The following is a 21569-nucleotide window of genomic DNA, read 5'->3' on the forward strand; positions in this document are numbered from 1 at the left end:
CTCTTAACACTAGTAATTACGTATTTTTATAAGATGTAAGATTTATTTTTTAAAAGTAAATTATTAAATGTCCAGTATATATAATTATGTTTCAGATTTTCAGTGAATTCGAACTTAAAGGGACATTCCTGAGTTTTCTGCAATTTTTAAGATTTTATTGACTAACAGAGACTTTTTAAAGGGACATTCCTGAGTTTGCTGCAATTTTTAAGATTTTATCGACTAACAGAGACTTTTTAAAGGGACATTCCCCAGTTTGCTGCAATTTTTAAGATGATATCGATTAACAGAGACTTTTTAAAGAGATATTCCCGAGTGTGCTACAAATTTTAAGATGCTATCGATTAACAGAGACTGTTTAAAGGGACATTCCCGAGTTTGCTGCAACTTTAAAGATGATATCGACTAACAGAGACTTTTTAAAGGGACATTCCCGAGTTTGCTGCAATTTTTAAGATGATATCGACTAACAGAGACTTTTTAAAGGGACATTCCCGAGTTTGCTGCAATTTTTAAGATGTTATCGACTAACAGAGACTTTTTAAAAAGACATTCCCGAGTTTGCTGCAATTTTAAGATGTTATCGACTAACAGAGACTTTTTAATGATTGTAATTACATATCAAATATATTTTCTGCATACAATATTAGTGGCTGTATATTAAACGTGTTTGTGATCGTTCTAATATTTGTACTAGGTTAAACTTGATCTTATTTCCTAAAAGACAAATTCCAATTTGGGCTTCTTACAAATATTAAGACGACCAGAAACACATTGAATATACAGACACTGATATTCTAAACAAGAAAACATATTTAATATGTAAGTTTAATCGTAGAAATGTTTTATTAATCGGAAACATCTTACAATGCAGCAAAGTCAGGAATGTCCCTTTAAGAGAAACATCTTACAATGCAGCAAACTCAGGAATGTCCCTTTTTAGACTTAACATAGACTGATCAGTTGTATAACCACAATGTACATGTTTCAGAAGAATGCAGTGGGAAAATTTAATCAAGCGTGTTCCTCCTCCATGTATATTTAAGCGGTTATGGTCTCTGCTTTGTATATTATTATTGTGTAATTCATAAAAAAGAAGACCTCCCCCCCCCCCGAAAATAGTGTCTAATTTTTCAAGTTGAATAATGTAAGTTTTATGTGTGCGTGCGTGTGTGTGTGTGTGTGTGTGTGTGTGTGTGCGTGTGTGTGTGTGGATAGATAGATAGATAGATAGAGAAGATTCGTTTCGAATGCTGCTTTTTTTTTAATATGGAAAATATCAACAGAGTCTAAGTTAATTGGTATTTGTCGAGGCTTAGGGCGGGACGTAGTCCAGTGGTAAAGCCCTCGCTTGATGCGCGGTCGGTTTGGGATTAATCACCGTTGGTGGGTGCATTGGGCTATTTCTCGTTCCAATCAGTGCACCACGACTGGCATATCAAAGGCCGTGGTATGTGCTATCCTGTCTGTGGGATCGTGCATATAAAAGATCCCTTGCTACTAATACAAAAATGTAGCGGGTTTCCTCTCCATGACTGTGTGAAAATGACCATATGTTTGTGATCCAATAGCCGATGATTAACAAAATCAATGTGCTCTAGTGGTGTCGTTAAACAAAACCAATTTTGTGGAAACTTTGCCGAGACAAATACCATTTAACTAGACGAGTTTGATATTTTACAGATTAAAAACAGAGTAGCGAATTCTATTTATCCTATAACACTTCCAAAATAGCATTTTGATTTAATATTTAGTAAATCACAGCTATTAAGACGTCTCGTGATTAACACAAAGATGGACGTTACACAAGTTAACCAAGTCTTACCGGGTATACAGGTCTTGTTGCCATGTAAACAAATGGTAGCGAAAGAAAGAAAGAAAGAAATGTTTTATTTAACGACGCACTCAACACATTTTATTTACGATTATATGGTATTGGATATATGGTTAAGGACCACACATATATTGAGAGAGGAAACCCGCTGTCGCCACTTCATGGGCTACTCTTTTCGATTAGCAGCAAGGGATCTTTTATATGCTCCATCCCATAGACAGGATAGCACATACCACCTTTAATGTACCAGTCGTGGTGCTCTGGCTGGAGCGAGAAATAGCCGAATGGGCCCACAGACGGGGATTGATCCTAGACCGACTGCGCATCAAGCGAGCAACAACAATAATTTGTAAACATTAGAGACAATCTCTACTGTACTAAAACTGCTTCATTAGTTCCACTGTGACAAATAATACTCTTTTTTTTCTACAATTGACGAAAATGTTCATAACTTCATCACAGGTACCGGCCTCGGTGGCGTCGTGGTTAGGCCATCGGTCTACAGGCTGGAAGGTACTGGTTTCGGATCCCAGTCAAGGCATGTTATTTTTAATCCAGATACCGACTCCAAACCCTGAGTGAGTGCTCCACAAGGCTCAATGGGTAGGTGTAAACCACATGCACCGACCAGTGATCCATAACTGGTTCAACAAAGGCCATGGTTTGCGCTATCCTGCCTGTGGGAAGCGCAAATAAAAGACCTCTTGCTGCCTGTCGTAAAAGAGTAGCCTATGTGACGACAGCGGGTTTCCTCTAAAAACAGTGTCAGAATGACCATTTTATGTTTGACGTCCAATAGCCGATGATAAGATAAAATATCAATGTGCTCTATAAAATGTGCACTATCGTTCTATATGAATTCAGGATGAATTCACTGCTTGTTTCAAACGTGAAATGACCAGGATCAATCCTGTAAAGAACTTGAACTGTTACAGGACCATCGTAAACTAACACTATAGTTCCTCTTTGGGGTTCTTTAGTTAAAAGTGTGTTAAAGTTTGTTTCTGTTTAACGATATTACCAAAGCACATTGATTACTTAATCATTGGCCACTGTATATCAAACATTTCATCATTCTGATACGTAATCTTCAGAGTAAACCCGTTATGTTGTTCTTAATACAGCAAGGGATCTTTTATACGCACCTTCCCACACACAGGAAAGCGCCAGGTTCTACAGAGTAGAATATTCTACGGCGATACCAGTTGGAAGAATACAAAACAAAACATTGCCGACAAAACTTCAATATAATATTTAATACAAATTCTTGCAACTATCTATAATGAAACTAAACTATTTCTTTTTCAAATTACATTGCTTGAGTTTTAGCGTGTGAACAGCTTGTGAAATATCCAAACACTGATTCACTTAGCAAGGCGGGTTTTTTTTTTCGTTGTCATTATTCAGACGGCGATTCGTTCTGCTTCTTACGATGCGACAATCATCAGAGCGGGATCTAGAGGGGTGGGGGGGGGAGGGCAAGGGCCCGCCCACCCCACCCCCCTTTAAATTTTGCGATAGTTATATTTTTATTATATATCAATTTTCAATTTTTTACGATCCCCCTCCTAACCTCCCCCAAAGTTCCCTTGGTATTCCACCTCATGTCACTGGGCCTCCCCTAAATGGATTTTCTGGATCCGCCACTGATTATAAACTGAAATACGAGTCGGTCTTGTCGATCTTGTCCAGTATTATATTTCTAGCAGTATAATGGCCTTTTAACAATGGTCTGTATTCGCTTTAGAATTTTTGAATATATACTATTTTCTCGTTGTTATCTGTTGACGGAAAGAATGACTACAAATGAGGCAAATAGAAAAGGAAATGAAAAAAGAAGAAGAAGACACTGTTTCGCTCCAGAGCGGGATTTATCTCAGTTGGTTGAGTGCTCGCTTGAGGCGCTTGCGTCGCAGGATCGAACCGCCTCGGTGGATACATTCAGCTAATTGGGGGTTTTTCTCGTTCCAACCAGTGCGCCACAACTGGACAAAGGCCGTGGTATGTGTTTTCCTGTCTGTGGGAAAGTGCATATAAAAGATCCCTTGCTGCATTAGAAAACATGTAGCGGGTTTCCTCTGATGACTACGAGTCAGAAATACCAATGATTAATTAATCGATGTGCTCCAGTGGTGTCGTTAAACAAAACAAACTTTATATTGTTTGGCTCCACACCAATCCAGCTGTTTGGGCGGGATTTATCTCAGTGGTAAAGTGCTCGCCTGATGCGCGGTTGGTCTAGGATCGATTCTTGTCGGTGGACCCATTGGGCTATTTCTCGTTCTAGCCAGTGCACCACGACTGGTATATCAAATGTCGTGGTATGTGCTAAAAGATACCTTGCTAGTAATGAAAAAACTAATTCGCGGGTTTTGTCTCTAAAACTATGTCATTATTACTAGGGTCTCCACGAGTACTCGAGTACTCGGGGTACGGGTCGAGTCTAGCAAGACTCGAGTCCACTCACAGGACTCGAGTACCCGTACAAGTGAGACAATGTAGAGCAACTATTTCAGCAGTAACTAATCAACGATACAAGTTACACAATAATTATTTGATTATCTGCTAGTTTCCCTTTCTCTTTTTAATCTGTCCCCCCGTCCGTCACAATACTGAACGTATCAACCGGTTTCCAAATGCAATACTATGGGATGATTTGACATCCATGTTCAGTGCTGGAATTAAGACGCATAATGCTATTTTACTTATATTCCTTTGTCTCATTATCATCTTGTGTAAGTGTCGGGTACTCGGGTCCAATATTTTGGACTCGTGGAGGCCCTAATTATTACTAAATGTTTGAGATCCAATAGGCGATGATTAATAAATCAATGTGCTATCTTTAAACAAAAGAGACAATTTTTTGTCGATGTGATTTTATGGCGCATGGGGTTTTCACCGTATATTTGAACGTTTCATCAGTAAGTTTTAATTAATATTTGATTTACTATATTTAATTAATATTTGTATACGTATTTGTAACTATACTCTTCAAAAAAAGGTAGGGGAACCTGAAATATTAAAACATACGTTTTGACCACAGACATCCTAAAGAACGTTCAGGTCTGTTTATGAACACACCGAAATACATTCCATAGTTTGCACATGCATCACGCAGTTGCCCCGTACAAGTGCGTGGGGTGTCATTCTCGATTTTGACTATTTCCAGGAAGGTCGATTAATCACCGTGGAACATTATTTCTGTCAATAATTTTTTCATTCTGTTGATCATACAGTTGTTATTGTTTTGCTTTTAGTCATTTTTATTGTTTGAATTTGCAATTTCTGATAAAAAAAACGTCAACTTTAAAATTTCACTTCTGACCCCAATCGTCCTTCAAGATCTTTGGTGGTCATAAAACCTACTGTAATACTGAACTACCGGTTATAATGTTTGCCAAATTAATTCACTATTATCAAATAACCATTCCCACAGCTAATATACTTTACAATTTTGGCAGTTGTAAATTCTTATTAGAGTTCCCCTACTTTTTTGAAGAGTATTTAATAAAAATTATAACTATCGCAAAATTTAGGCCCTGCCCCACCCCCCAGATCCGCCTCTACACTTAGCAAGGCGGGTTTTTCTTTTCTCGTTGTCATTATTCAGATAGCGACTCGTTCTTCTTCTTACGCTGCGACAATCATAGACTGAAATACGAGTCGGTCTTGTCCAGTATAATATTTCTAGCATTATAATGGCCTTTGACAATGGTCTGTATTCACTTTAGAATTTTAGAATATACACTATTACAAATAGGGTCTCCACGAGTACTCGAGTACTCGGGTACGGGTCGAGTCTAGCAAGACTCTAGTCCACTCGCAGGACTCGAGTACCCGTACAAGTGAGACACTGTAGAGCAACTATTTCAGCAGTAACTAATCAACGATACAAGTTACACAATAATTATTTGATTATCTGCTAGTTTCTCTTTCTCTTTTTAATCAACCGGTTTCCAACTGCAATACTATGGGATGATTTGACATCCATGTTCAGTGCTGGAATTAAGATGCATAATGCTATTTTACTTATATTCCTTTGTCTCATTATCATCTTGTGTAAGTGTCGGGTACTCGGGTCCGGGTCGGGTTTAACCCTCAAGTACTCGAGTCCAATATTTTGGACTCGTGGAGGCCCTAATTACAAAATCAATGCACGAACCGTGTCACAGAGATGATCTACTTTTGTCGTTATTATATGTTGACTACAAATGAGGCAACAAAAAAAACAAAAAAAAAGGAAATGAAAAAGAAAAAAGATAAAAAGAAACCAACAGGTATGAAATGGAGAACAGATCAGTATGTGATATCGATATCTGTATAATGAAAGACTACAGCGCGATGGTATGTGTAGAACAGATCAGTATGTGATATCGATATCTGTATAATGAAAGACTACAGCGCGATGGTATGTGTATGTCACGGGGATCCTATAATACCCGTAACTGAATGAAACACGATTATCCAAATATCTCTCCTAACTGTATATCTATTAGATCTCTCTGCATCGGGCAGTTCAAAAAACCCGAGTGGCTCGTCTAGGTATGATCAGAGATAAGATCTTATATAAAGTATATAATATAGTACGTTTAGTTCACTAGAAAACACAACAAAAACACAATACACTTTGGAATCTGTATTAATACTACGCTGACAAATGTACTGCCGCAGTAGTTAATTAACAACAACAATATAATAACAACCCAGAACTGATCACTTAATTAGTTAATCTCTAGGTGTCTAGTTTACACAATATTCTAATCACTTCACCGTGACACAACACCTACACGTGTGATAATTGAGAAACGCTTCCAGGGGAACTTAATTAATAAAGGAATTACAACTCTATTCCTAACTGGTTAATTTTTAATTAACCCTTAACTACTCATACAGTAACCTTGTAATACAGAATTAATACTGGTACCTATCACAATAAAGACAATAACCTACAGTTTACCTAGGTCCTCTAGGATGACTGGTTAAGCTTTATATAAATTAGAACAGTGAGCCTACAGTTTACTGCGTCAGATTACCGGCAGCACCGTCTAATAATATTGGTATAATACAGTATTAAAATATTTAAAGTCACATCAATCACATCAAGGTTATACAACAGAGCAGAAATAATATATTTACCAGTCCGGACGGACAACGTTCACCCTGGAAGCCTTCCTATGTTTCTTCCCCATATCTCTAAAACCCTAGCTATTTATCATAAAACCGAATATCGCCTGGGGATGCAACGCGGTCCTCGCCCTATCAAGTGATATTTCTTCAGCGCCCAAGCCGGCATATTTTTCTTAGATGGCCAGACTTGCTAACGCCTAGTCGCCAAAATCACGGTCGTAAAAACCGCACTCGCGGAGGTATTACGTAACTACTGGCCACATGGCCTCCGCATCTGGGCTGGGTGTGTAATAGGTACAGGTCGACCACGGTCGCGCGGAGGTATTACGTAAGAAGTGCCCACCTGGGCTTAAGTGCATATTGGAACTGCACACGGCCCTCTAAAACAATTAATATCGCCACAGGCGAAAAGAAATAAGAGCATGTTCCGTCACAGTGTAGAACAGATCAGTATGTGATATCGATATCTCTATAATGTAAGACTACAGCGCGATGGTATGTGTAGGCACTGTTTTGCGCCACACCAATCATAAATAAAATGCGTCGTTAAATAAAATATTTCCTTCCTTTTGATATATAAGTCGTGGTGCACTGGCTGGAACAAGAAATAGCCCAAGTGTCAATTTTATCTACACATTTCTCTTTATTCTTGGCGACAATGAATGAAGGAAGGAAGGAAGGAACGAACGAACGAACGAATGAGCGAGTAAATGTATGGATAAACGAACGAACGAACGAACGAATGAACGAACGAATGTTTAACTGCACCCCAACGTAAACAACACATCAGCTATTGGGTATCAAATGTAAGTAAATGAATGAATGAATGAATGAACGAATGAACGAATAAATGAATGAAAGATGAATGGATGGATTGACGGACGGACGAATGAATGAATGTTAATTGAGAATCAAGCGGAGGTAAGTACTTTAAAATATGGAATGTCAGGCGAGCGACTACTGGAACATTGAAAGGTAAAGAAATAGTGACAAGTTAGTCAGATGTAATCATTTCATTACCCTGTTCCCATTTCTGTCCGTATGCGAATTTCAAAGTCACAAATTATATGTATGCAAATCTGCCAGAAAACATGTCATCACTTAGACCCACAGCTGTTTCTGGACAGCATTCCAATTCTAGTAGTTTAAAATACTTTAAAAAATGGTTTAAAGATCCTTAACATTTTAAAGGTTATTGGTAATACAGAATGGAGAGCAGACCCAAACGTTATGTTCCTTCTGTATATATTTTTAGTTAGATCTAAACTTGATTCTGTGTGCTGCAAGTCTCACTTGCAGATGCTAGATCCTATACACAGCCAGGGCTTAGGCTTTGTCATGGTGCTTTCAGAACATCACCTGTGGAGAGCGTTTACGGTGATGCACACGAACTTAGTGTGGGTGCTAGACATGCAACGCTTTCTCTGCAGTATGCCACCAAGATTATTACGAATCAGTATTGAAACATACTATATTCAGTTATTTGATGCAATGCCAAATGGGGTCTTCGTATTAAGCAGTTCTTAAAGAGACATTCCTGAGTTTGCATCAATTTTTAAGATGTTATCGACTAACAGAGACTTTTTAACGATTGTAATTACATATCAAATATATTTTTCTGCATAAAATATTAGTGGCTATATATTATACGTGTTTCTGATCGTTCTAATATTTGTACTAGGTTAAATTTAATTTTATTTCCTAAAATATATTTTTTTCATACGTACGAAATTATTTGAAGACAAAATCCAGTTTGGACTTCTTACAAATATTAAGACGACCAGAAACACATTGAATATACAGACACTGATATTCTATACAAGAAAATATCTTTAATATGTAAGTTTAATCGTAGAACTATTTTATTAGTCGGAAACATCTTACAATGCAGCAAACTCAGGAATGGCCCTTTAACCGTTTCCAACATTGATTTAGCAGACATTATTGAAACGCCTTCATATTTCGTTTTCTCACCCTGATGTATTAAACCACCCAAAATTGTATTTGATCTTGTGCATCTGAAAAAGATCCAATTATTTTTAAACAGCACTTCATGGAAATTAACACGAAATACAAACGAATGGATCACGAGATGGGTATTTTGTGGCTTATGGTACAGTTTCTCCATCTGATGCAGTAATTTCTATGACATTGTCGGATTCGGCATTTATTTGTACTGCTGAATCCTGGACAATCATTGAAGGCCTAGAACAAATTAAGTATTCTGTGGAATCCAAATATCTCTCTTTTTTACAGACTCACTTTCGTGTCTCTAACCTTTACAAAATGTGAAGCTGGAACATCCATTAATGCGGATGTTGATACAAAAGAGTATCTTTTTACCTATTGCTAATAAAGGTGTTGTATTTTGTTGGGTTTCAAGCCATATTGGTATCAGGGGTAATGAAAAGGCAGATACAGCTGCCAAGTCTCTTTGGATTTTCCTCATTCCACGGTTGGTGTGCCGTACACTGATCTTAAAGGGACATTCCCGAGTTTGCTGCATTGTAAGATGTTTCCAACTAATAAAATATTTCTACGATTAAACTTACATATTAAATATATTTTCTTGTATAGAATATCAGTGTCTGTGTATTCAATATGTTTCTGGTCGTCTTAATATTTGTAAGAAGCCCAAACTGAATTTTGTCTTCAAATAATTTCGTACGTACGAAAAAATCATTTTTTAGGAATAAAATAAAATGTAACCTAGTACAAATATTAGGACGAAACACGTTTAATATACAGCCACTAATATTTTATGCCTAAAAATATATTTGATATGTGATTACAATCGTTAAAAAGTCTCTGTTAGTCGATAACATCTTAAAAATAGCAGCAAACTCAGGAATGTCCCTTTAAACATGATATTAATCAGTATATCTATTCGTCTTGGCAAGATGACTGGAACGGTGCGGTTGCGAACAAGCTTCATGCTATAAGGCTAGTCCTGGGAGAGTGGCAGTCCTCCTACAGGCGGAGCAGGAAGAGTGAAATCGTTATACATGGCATGATGGGATCATTTCGATTCCACCCTGAAATTATCTCGAAGTTTATATTAGGTTTATCATCAATTCAGTTTTGTATTTACCATTGTGTGACACCAAATAGCCGATATGTTTAATGCTGGGGTGTCGTTAAACATTAATTCATTCATTCAATCATTCATTCTGTCCGTATGAATTTGATTTAATTCACTGCAACTCGCACAGCCCCTGTCACAGGATGTGCGTTTCTTCCCATGTGACACTTGGATCACTCTAATCAAAGCCGTACTCCCAATGTAGAGAATGGCAGTCCTCCTACAGGCGAAGCAGGAAGAGAGAACAGAGACTTTTTGACGACTGTAATTACATATCAAATATATTTTTCTGCATAAAATATTAGTGGCTGTATATTAAACGTGTTTCTGATCGTTCTAATATTTGTTCTAGGTTAAATTTCATTTTATTTCATAAAAACTATTTTTTCGTACGTACGAAATTATTTCGATGACAAAATCCAGTTTGGGCTTCTTACAAATATTAAGACGACCAGAAACACATTGAATATACAGACACAGATATTCTAAACAAGAAAATATATTTAATATGCAAGTTTAATCGTAGAAGTATTTTACTAGTTGGAAACATCTTACAAAGCAGCAAACTCGGGAATGTCCCTTTAACTTAATTTCATTACATTTTGTATTGATGTTTATCATCAATCCAGTTTTATATTTACCATTGTGTGACACCAAATAAGCGATATGTTTAATGCTGAGGTGTCGTTAAACATTGATTCATTCATTCGGTCATTCAATCATTCATTCTGTCCGTATGAATTTGATTTAATTCACTGCAACCCGCACAGCCCATGTCACGGGATGTGCGTTTCTTCCCATGCGATACTTGGATCACTCTAATCAAAGCCGTACTCCCAATGTAAGTTGTTGCTTTTTCGGTTGCTTTTTTTAATTCTGATTCACGAACAAATCAAAGTCATATCATTCATAAAGGGACATTCCTGAGTTTGCTGCTATTTTAAAGGGACATTCCTGAGTTTGCTGCAATGTTTAAGATGTTATCGACTAACAGAGACTTTTTAACGATTGTAATCACATATCAAATATATTTTTCGGCATAAAATATTAGTGGCTGTATATTAAACGTGTTTCTGATCGTTCTAATATTTGTACTAGGTTACATTTTATTTTATTCCTAAAAAAAGATTTTTTCGTACGTACGAAATTATTTGAAGACAAAATTCAGTTTGGGCTTCTTACAAATATTAAGACGACCAGAAACATATTGAATACACAGACACGATATTCTATACAAGAAAATATATTTAATATGTAAGTTTAATCGTAGAAATATTTTATTAGTTGGAAACATCTTACAATGCAGCAAACCATCTCACAGACAAGATGGCACATACCACGGCTTTGTATATGCCAGTCGGGGTGTACTGGTTGGAATGAGAAATAGCCCAATGGGCCCACCGACGAGGATCAATCCCAAACTGACCGCGCATCAAGCGAGTGCGTCTCCCCTGCGCGTGCTGTAACCTCACCGTGGTGCAGGGGTGTAACATTCTCTTTGAGAATGGCCAATACAGCACAAATTGAAGTTTAGAGTAAAAGTCAGTATCTTATCTGTGATATTTGTATTTGTATTCTTGCACAGTTCTTTACACTGTTTTTATTTATATCTTGACTTTTTCAGTTGATGTTGATCATCACCTTGTTTGATTCCATTACCATAGTTTGACACCCAATAGCCGATGTATTTTTCGTGCTGGGGTGTCTTTAAACATTCATTCATTCATTCATTCATTCATTCTACCACTGGGCTACATTCTACCCACCTGGTCAATAACGCAGTCAGGATTTTATATTGGGAGGGGGGGGGGGGGGGGGGGGGGGAGGGGGGCATATTGAGGGGCCAACCCACACTATAAAATTTAATCCTGGGTTTTTTAAAAGGCTTGATTGAAAGCGGGGCCATGGTTAAAAAAACAAAACAGAAGTCACTGTTCAAGACGTTCTGCTTACATTAAAGGGACATTCCCGAGTTTGCTGCATTGTAAGATGTTTCCAACTAATAAAATATTTCTACGATTAAACTTACATATTAAATATATTTTCTTGTATAGAATATCGTGTCTGTGTATTCAATATGTTTCTGGTCGTCTTAATATTTGTAAGAAGCCCAAACTGAATTTTGTCTTCAAATAATTTCGTACGTACGAAAAAATCTTTTTTTAGGAATAAAATAAAATGTAACCTAGTACAAATATTAGGACGATCAGAAACACGTTTAATATACAGCCACTAATATTTTATGCCTAAAAATATATTTGATATGTGATTACAATCGTTAAAAAGTCTCTGTTAGTCGATAACATCTTAAAAATAGCAGCAAACTCAGGAATTATCCCTTTAACAGATTGGAGACCATCACTTGAAACCATGTTTCCAAACAGGCCTATTTGGGTTATTTCTCGTCCTAACCAGTGCACCACAACTAGTATATTAAAGGCCGTGGTATGTGCTATTATGTCTATTGTATGGTACATGTAAAAGATCCCTTGCTAATTATGTAAAAAATGTACCTGGTTTCTTATCTAACATTATATGTCAAAAATACCACAAATAGCGGATGATCAAATGTGCTCTAGTGGTGTCGTTAAACAAAACAAACTTTAACTTTTGTTTCCAACATATCTCAAAACTTGTCAGTGTAGCATCTACTCTTTGTGTTATGCTATTCTCAGACTACCAACTGCCAGAAGAAAGTTGGTCAACTTTCTGACTGTCACGGCTGTCCATTTGCTAGTATGAGCACTCGTCGTATATCTCATTAGTTGCAATCTGATTAAAATTAGCTCTACTGGTCTACCAGTAGATCTAACAGCATTGTGTGGACTCCCATGTCCAGGTGACATTTCATCTATAAATAACAATTTAAATATCGACCAATTACACTTCGCCTTTTATAGCGTTATTCGGGAGCATACAAATTCTAAAAATATCGGGCGAGACTATTTATGCAATAGGCGAACTTGTTGTTCTATTTCAACATTAAAAAAAATAGTGGGTAAAGTGCAGTAATAAACTCTGGATTGTATACTAGTATAAACAGATTTTATGGCTATACCATCACGGGGTTTTTTCCGTCTTGAAACAAATTTTATATAAAATTTTATATTGCAATTAGTTTCCGGCATACTTCATAATTCACCCGAATCATTTCGTATACCCTCGGCATAATCCCGAATGTTTTCAAATTCTTTTCAAATCACTGGCATGATTTTGCAAGTAAGGTTTTGATTGGTCGAATGAAAGGTCAGCTGGACATAAGCTCCAACGGGCTGCTGTCAGATCCACATGTAATAGTGGAGCTAATTTTAATTAGATTGCATTAGTTGTTACTCTGGGCTCACTCGTCGTAAGTCGGGAGTTGGGGAGTTGGCCAACTTCGTCGTAACAGTTGACATCTCAACCTAGCATACGTTCGAGTGAGTGTGAGAGCGTTTTTTTTTTCAGCTGAGGAAGGCTGAAGGGAGGGGCTCTAGTCCTCAACAATTCTTGGTAGTGAATCTTAAAGCAGACATGAATGTTATTTGTAGAATGCATGAAATTGCATTTCAGGACATCTAGTTTACAAACAAAATTTTACGGAGAAACAACATTGGTTTGCGCCCATGATCTTATTCACCCCCCCCCCCCCCTCCCCAATGTCCGCCGTGCCTGCACTCTGTGTTACTAGCCACAAAAACAGTGTCCATCACCAACCTCTATAGAATTCTACTGATACAGATTATTGGTGACAGAAAAACATTCCCCATTGACCGTGCTGTGGAAAGATGGATAGGACAAAACAATAGAAAACATTACTCTGTTAAACTCTTATTTGGACTGTTAACAAGGTATGTTGAATATTTAGTAATTATGACAGTCTTCAGTTAGTTTGTTTTGTTTCACGACACCACTGGAGCACATTGAGTTTTTAATCAATGTATGTTAAATATTTAGTAATACTGACAGTTTTCAGTGACAGATATATGTGTTGCGCGCGTGTGTGTGTGTGTCTGTATGTATGTATATGTGATTCGTCACCAGTATTTTTTAATATATATAGTATACTAAACGAGCTTGCCTGTCATGCCATTTTTATGAAACGAGTAAACAGTTTTGGTATCTGACGAGCGAAAGCGAGTCAGATACCAACACTGTTCAGTATATATATATATATATATATATATATATATATATATATATATATATATATATTCGTGTGGGTAGCAGAGCATCCCCCCCCCGGTCATTTTCCCCGGTCATTCCCCCCCCGGTCTTTCCCCCCTGGTATCCCCCCCTGGTCATCCCCCCCCCCCCCCCCCCAGTCATTAGTGGTATAAATAAATAACACTATTATTTTATAATATTGTATGTGAAACATTGAAAACAAACACATGAACACATTCAACAGTCCACATTTGCAGGTTGTGTGCAATGTCTCGTAAGTAGTCCAACATTGGTTGGTTGTATTCGCTAACAACATTCTTCAGTCTGTTAGTGACATCTCTATATTTTCGACGTTGAGGTGGTGAATCTTCTCCGGCCAGTGCTTGTGTCATGGTAACTTCGCTTAATGGTTGTTATTTTTTTTAACACATCTAAGAACACCCATATGCTTGGATGACATGCACCGACGGTGCCATCCATCGCAGTGGTTGTTGGTATTAAGAGGATTAGAAAGTAACTTTTCTACTTCAAAGGTTCTCTATTACTGTATAAAATCAATTTCAGTTAAATTCTTTATTAACGTTTAGCTCTATAAACAAGATTATAATTATAATACATTTACAGGAGAAACAAAACACAAGCAAACAATACATAAACATTTAAAAATGTCATATATCAAAAGTGGGGGGGATTTACTGGGGGGAAGTATACCAGGGGGGAATTGTCCTGGGGAAAATATGCGGGGGGGGGGGGGGTGTCGGGGGGGGGGGATGTGTATGTGAGTGAGAGAGAGAGGTGGGGGGGAGGGGAATTCGTCACGAGTATTTCTTAATATGGAAAATATCAACCGAGTCTATGTTAATCGATATTTGTCGAGGCTCTGCCGAGAAAAATAATAATTAACTAGACGAGATTGATAGTTTACATATTAAAAAAAACACGAGTAGCGAATTCTGTTTATTCTGTAACTCCTCTAAAATAACATATTATATATACATACGTACGTACATACATACATACATACATACATACATACATACACACAACGAGTTCTAACACTGGTATAACGGTGAATGAATGAATGTTTAAAACCACACAAGAAACAAAACAAAAACAACAAAACATCAGCTATGGGGTGTCATACTAAGTAAGGTAAATTAATGATGTAAAGATCAATATCAATACGATTCTAAAGACCAACTGAAACACAGTGTAAATATATATGAAAAATATAAAAATCTCACGTAAGTAAGTTCATACCTGTGTTGTGAACAGCACCACACATTTCAGTGATGATATTGTACAAAAACAGCGTGGACGGGACTATCTTGCCTGTCGTCTCTCTGTCTGTCGGTCTGTCTGTCCATCTGTTCGTCTGTTATTCCGCCCGTCTGCATACCGTACATTTTATTTCCAGTACACTCTCATTTCATATTAAGTCGAATTTTTCTTTAAAGAATCTCTTCTGTGTGTTCTACCATTGTAAGATGTTTCCGCCTAACAGTTAAAGTTTGTTTTGTTTAACGACACCACTAGAGCACATTGATTAATTTATCATCGGCTATTGGATGTCAAACATTTGGTCATTCTGACACGTAGTCATCACATGAAATCCGCTTCGTTTTTTCCTAATGCAGCAAGGGATCTTTTATATGCACTTTTCCACAGACTGGATATCACATACCATAGTCTTTGACCAGTTGTCGTGCACTGGTTGGAACAATAAAAAAAAAATCAGCTGAATGGATCCACCGAGATGGTTCGATCCTGCGACGCAAGCACCTCAGGCGAGCACTCAACCGACTGAGCTAAATCCCACCGTCCCCAACCCCATCTCCCTTCCATTTGTAAGATGTTCCCACTAACAGCGTCTTTCCTGTGTATTCGATGTGTTATTTTCGTGCTTATATCCAATTAAAGTTCCAGCACGCTATCCTGGGCACACACCTCAGCTATCTGGGCTGTCTGTCCAGGACAGCGTTCCCTGCAATACATTATTTTAATTATAATTAGTTATATTGCTAACTACCTTCTCAGAGTACAAAAAAAGTTAATTCATTTAAGCTTTATGGTTTAGAAATTACTCAAAGCAAAATCGATTTTTTTATTTGCTCTAAGGTGTATTAATACAAAGAAGCCTTTTCTTTTCATCTGAATAACCTTTTTACTACTGACTAAAAGCCATATCAAACATATGCTTTGGGTGCATTTTGTGATTAAAAACGAAATTATCTGTTTTAATGGCAGGACCTTACCTTGCATTTCTGTCTGTCTGTCTTCTGAAGGCGTCTCTGATCCGTAAACTAATTAGAGCATTTCTACTTTTAAAATGTTTTAACATGCATCAAATATTCTGATAGTTCAATGTCATGTTTCATCTCGCCATACAATGAACGTTTAGGGAATTATTATGAACACTGTAACTAAATGACATGACACAAACCAGCCAACATGCAATCCTGTTTGGTCGAGTCCATACATTGATTTTTAATGGCATATTAAAAATGATTACAAACCACTCCCGCTTCTCTCTGTGTGTGTGTGTGTGTGTGTGTGTGTGTGTGTGTGTGTGTGTGTGTGCGTGTGTGTGTGTGTACATAACCATAGTGTAATAACAAAATACGTTTCAATCAACCGCTGTCATAGACAGTGTAATGAATTTCTAGATTTCACGGTACAAGACGGTGTGTTCTCTCATTCTACGATGGTCATTGTGTAACGAACGGAACAAATCACCATTTAAAAACAACAAGAAATTCTTTGCTCAATGTATATTTGGAAATTTTCACTAGCTGTTGAAAAAGTTCTCAAGCCAGAAATCAAGCACTGAATATTTAAAAAGCAAAATCGTTTTGTTCCCTCGTGGATATTTGTTGCCGTGATTTATATTCATGCCGAGGTTTTTCAGAAATATTTATTATTGTTGTTGCTGTTTTTGTTCTAACTAGTACTATTGTATTCATTTCTTGTCTGAAGAGCCTGTGGCAGTTCAATATCTATTTTCCATGACTTCAGCTCACACGATGAATGTGAAACTAGAACTATCGTGCTAGTCTACCGTAATCATCTGGCAGTTAAAGATCTATTTTGCATGGCTTCAGCTCACACGACGAATGTGAAACTAGAACTAGTATCGTGTTACCCAACCTTGATTCTTTGATAGTTTTAAAGTTCTATTTTCCATGACTTCAGTTCGCATGATGAATGTGAAACTATGACTATCGTGATAGTCTACAATGATCCTGTGGCAGTTCAAGATCTATTTTCCATGACGTCAGGTCACACGATGAATGTCAAACTATAACTATTGTTCTAGTCTATCATAATCCTGTGACTGTTCAAATTCTATTTTCCATGACTTCAGCTCACACGATGAATGTGAAACTATGACTATTGTTCTAGTCTACCATGATCCTGTGGCAGTTTAAGATCTATTTTCCATGACTTCAGTTCACACGATGAATGTCAAACTAGACCAGTCGTGTTAGTCTATGGCAGTTTAAGATCTTTACAAAATGGACCCTTATCAGACTTGTCAAACGGGAACAAGCTCACCAATTTCGAGTAAATGTATTGCAGTTCATGTTCAAATGTTTTATGATTTCTTCAATTTGGAACACGAGAATTGTTCATGAACATTTCGGTTTCTAATCCAGAACGATCATACCAGTTTCAGATAAATGTATGACTGATTGTTTGAATTTCATGTTTTCGATTAATATGAGTTATTTTATTAACGGTTTCGTCTATTTTCCATAATTTCAAAACATGTCAAAGATACTGATCTTGAAACCAGAACTGTAGTAAAAGTTACATATAAATGTATGACAATTTAAGTTCCCATTTTCTGTGAGTTCGGTTAATATGAAAAAGTTCATTTGTTAACGAACAATCTTTATATTCCTCTGTTCAACCGTTTTCGATAATTTGAAAACACACTCAACATGGTTTTGTCGGGTTTTGTTCAAACCGAAACTATCATACCCATCTCAAAGAAAAACAAAACATGTTTGATCCTTTAAACGTGAAGCAAGAGTTCATTTTGCAACCAACTATGTTCATGTACGTCTGTGATGGACATATTAAACTCTTCGACCATGTTCGATATGAATAATAAAAAATGTCATATTTCATAGTGGAACTAATCAATCACCAATTACACTTTATTTTAATGTTAGAAGTAGATATTATTATTATTTTCTCATTCGTGGAAGATCACATTGCTTCTATGTTGTTGAAATGGTCGTACTAGAGTCACCACATTGTTAAATTATTGAATTTCATAAATGACTATGTGCAATGGAAAGAAACAGTTAGAAGGCTCATCATTCCACATGGCTGATGACATATGAACCTTTATGAAAGTGCAGAAACTGTTTCTAGAAAGATCTAGATTTAGTGAATGTACAAAACGTACTGATGTTATTATGCAATAATTACTGGCCACATTATTTGGCAATATCAAATTGTATGAACCCATGATGTTCACAACGTTTAACATGTTTGTAAACAAACAAACAAAAACTGCGAAAGAACAGAACACTTGACGGGTGTATTGATTGCCTATCCGAAAGCTTGTGATTTGTAGTAAGGAATATAACATCTTTTACCAGCTAGCAATTGAATGGATGTTTTAAAAAAAAGCCAATATATATACACACACAAAAAAACAACAAGCAAAAAAAACGGAACAAAAAAAGATAAAAATCTGGATGAAGTGACAAAGCTTTTTAAAACATAAATAATTGAAACTTGTTATTTAGCAAACTAAACAGTTAAACTACCACAAAACTGAGTGCAGTAGATGTGGAACAAAACCCAGGATGTAACGCGTGGATTATTTAATGGCACAAGTGGAAAATAAGTGGCAAACAAGTGGCAAAAGACATATCACTTTTGCCTTACCGACATATAAATATTAAATATTGTGTTTATTCAGTACTACAGTATGGAAGGGAATATGACTTGAGAACGAGGAGCATATTACGGACCACACTTCAGGTTTGTGTATGCGCACTAGCTAAACAGTTTGTGTTAGAGAAAGAACCCAGACATATTTCAAACAGAAGTTAATAAAAAAAATAACAAAACAAAAACAGAAACACGCCACAATGTTTAATAACAGTAGCATTAATACGTTCAGTGTCGCCAACACCTCACCACTCCACATTATTATTACGGTCATGAATGTTATTCTCATTCTTCTTATAACTGTTGGCAATTCTTTTACTATCATGGCAATCACGAGATTCCGAAACCTGCGTCATCAAAGCAGCGTTATGATTGGAGCTCTAGCTATGGCAGACGTATCGATGGGCGTGGCTTATACTCCAGTGAAACTTTTTCGAACGCACGTGCCATATCTCTTTAGATTGGAAATGCCATGTTTGATAGCAATGTACATAGGACATCTTGCCGCTTTAGCGGCGATAATATTTCTCTCATTACTGTCTTTGGAGAGGTTCTACGCAATACAGTTTCCTTTCCACTACCACGCTCACGCAACCGTAAAAGTGGCAGTCATCGTCAATGTCGCTGTGTTCATTTTCATTGCGTCTGCTCTCGTTCCTTTGTTCGCAGGCGCAGCAATGTGGTACGACGGAGTCAGCTGCTACGCTCCAACTCTCTATCCGAGTTTGTACACGCGATTTATCGTCGCCGTGGCTGCGATCCCACTGTTTCTGGGCTTTGTAGGCTTCATCAGAGTCTGTGTTGCTGAATTCAGATTCAGGAAGCAGGTTTTCGATCAGTCGGTTGCCTCGTTGAGGAAGCAGGAATCCATCAGGTCGAAGCTCATAATAACAGCATATGTCGTCTCGCTGTGCTTCTGGGTGCCTCATATGCTGTACTATTTGTACGACACCGTGTCGAAGGCGGATCAAAACGTCTATCTCTTCAGAATTGTCACCCTTCTGGATGTCGGGAGCTCTGCGGTGAACTGTTTTCTGTACGCCTGGAAGAACAGCAAGTTCAAGACCGCGTACAGAGAACTGTGGGGTCTTAAGCCCTCAACAGAAGCGATTCGCCCCTTCACCACTAACACCGTGTCACTTTCACATCCATTATAATGTGGAAAGGAAGGGAGGATTTTTGTTTAAAGGTAGACTAAATTCCAACAAGAGCCTTATGTGTTGCAAAGATGCTTACCCGGACCTAAAACACATACTGACACTTTAACAAATGTAAAACGCATAATTTTAGAATTAATAAAAAAACATGATTATTCCTGTTAGGTCTCACTACACAGATCACTTCCGGGTGAGAGTTCATTGATCACGGTCCACTATAGTTCCTAATTGGGACACATGTTATGGTTCACATATTCACTTCTAGGAAATGGTGAAGAATTAAAACAATATGTATGTTTAATGGTAAGCCTTCTGGCTGTATTTTGCTCATGTTATTTTGTAATATTGTGCATCGACCTTTTGGGACATGGGTATATAGCGCAAGTGACAGCCGAATGAATCGGTTAATGAACCACCTGTTCGGACAGGTACTACAGCCAGATGCGGTCATATAGCAAAAAAACTGACACGGAAATGTTCTAAATTTTGGAGTGAAAATAAATGCTTATATAATGTAGGGCCTATGTTCGCAATGTTGTGTGTTGTTAGTGCCAACGAGAACCCGTTATATGGGCAATCTTCGCTTGAAGTTGGGCAGTTTAACATGGGTTTCAATGGCAGATGACATCTGTGTAGTGAGACCTTAACTGGGGGCAGCCATTTTGTTTCGTTTTTGTGACGTCCGGTGGTATAGCTTGGGGCGAAGTGACGTCAGCTCAGGTCCAACTTCTCTATTATGCACAGTGTAAACAAATGCTCTAATTTACGACAAGGCGCTTCGCTTTCATTAACCTGACTTGTAAAACAACATAAATGACTTGATAGTATAATAAACTATTTAACTAAATATATTTCAATTTGCATCAATATAACGAAATGGAGTTATAGTATTTTTTTCTTTTAAAAAATCCAAAGAAAATGCATATTATTAGGCCTATTGGTAGAATACGTTCGAGCAAAAACAACCACTCACGATACCCAAGTGATAATTTTCTTTTTTTTGGAACGACGTAATTGGTCAGTTTTGTGATTTTAGATGGGAAAGTCTACTTAATCAAGGGTGTGACGATACATGCTCTTAAATTTGTTTCGCCTGTGGCGATTTTAATTGTGTTAGGGGGCCGTGTGCAGTTCCACATGCACTTAGCTAGCTGGGCAACTTGTTACATAATACTTCGCGCGATCGGGCATTCCAATATGCACTTAGTCCAGCTGCGGAGGCCATGTGGCTAGTAGTTACGTAATATCTCCGGTAGTGCTGTTTATGGCCAGGAGATTGCTCGCGCTTGGCGACAGCCAGACTGACGATCAG

At 37.4% G+C, this 21569-nt stretch overlaps 2 protein-coding genes across 2 annotated transcripts in view; one reads left to right on the forward strand and one right to left on the reverse strand.

Moving 5' to 3' along the window:
• Positions 1–21569, reverse strand: part of LOC121385305 — a 250701-nt gene that overhangs the window by 24328 nt on the left and 204804 nt on the right. The window lies entirely within an intron of this gene.
• Positions 19286–20361, forward strand: LOC121385304 (leukotriene B4 receptor 1-like). The gene has a single exon (XM_041515927.1). It carries the CDS (start codon positions 19301–19303, stop codon positions 20255–20257), a length of 957 nt encoding a protein of 318 aa, XP_041371861.1. The 5' UTR covers positions 19286–19300; the 3' UTR covers positions 20258–20361.

This window comes from Gigantopelta aegis, chromosome 11, assembly GCF_016097555.1.
Source record: "Gigantopelta aegis isolate Gae_Host chromosome 11, Gae_host_genome, whole genome shotgun sequence".
NCBI classification, from domain to species: Eukaryota; Metazoa; Mollusca; class Gastropoda; order Neomphalida; family Peltospiridae; genus Gigantopelta; species Gigantopelta aegis.

Excerpts from the sequence above, each read along its gene's own strand:
- LOC121385304 (XM_041515927.1), top strand. The coding sequence starts at position 19,301 with ATGTTTAATAACAGTAGCATTAATACGTTCAGTGTCGCCAACACCTCA.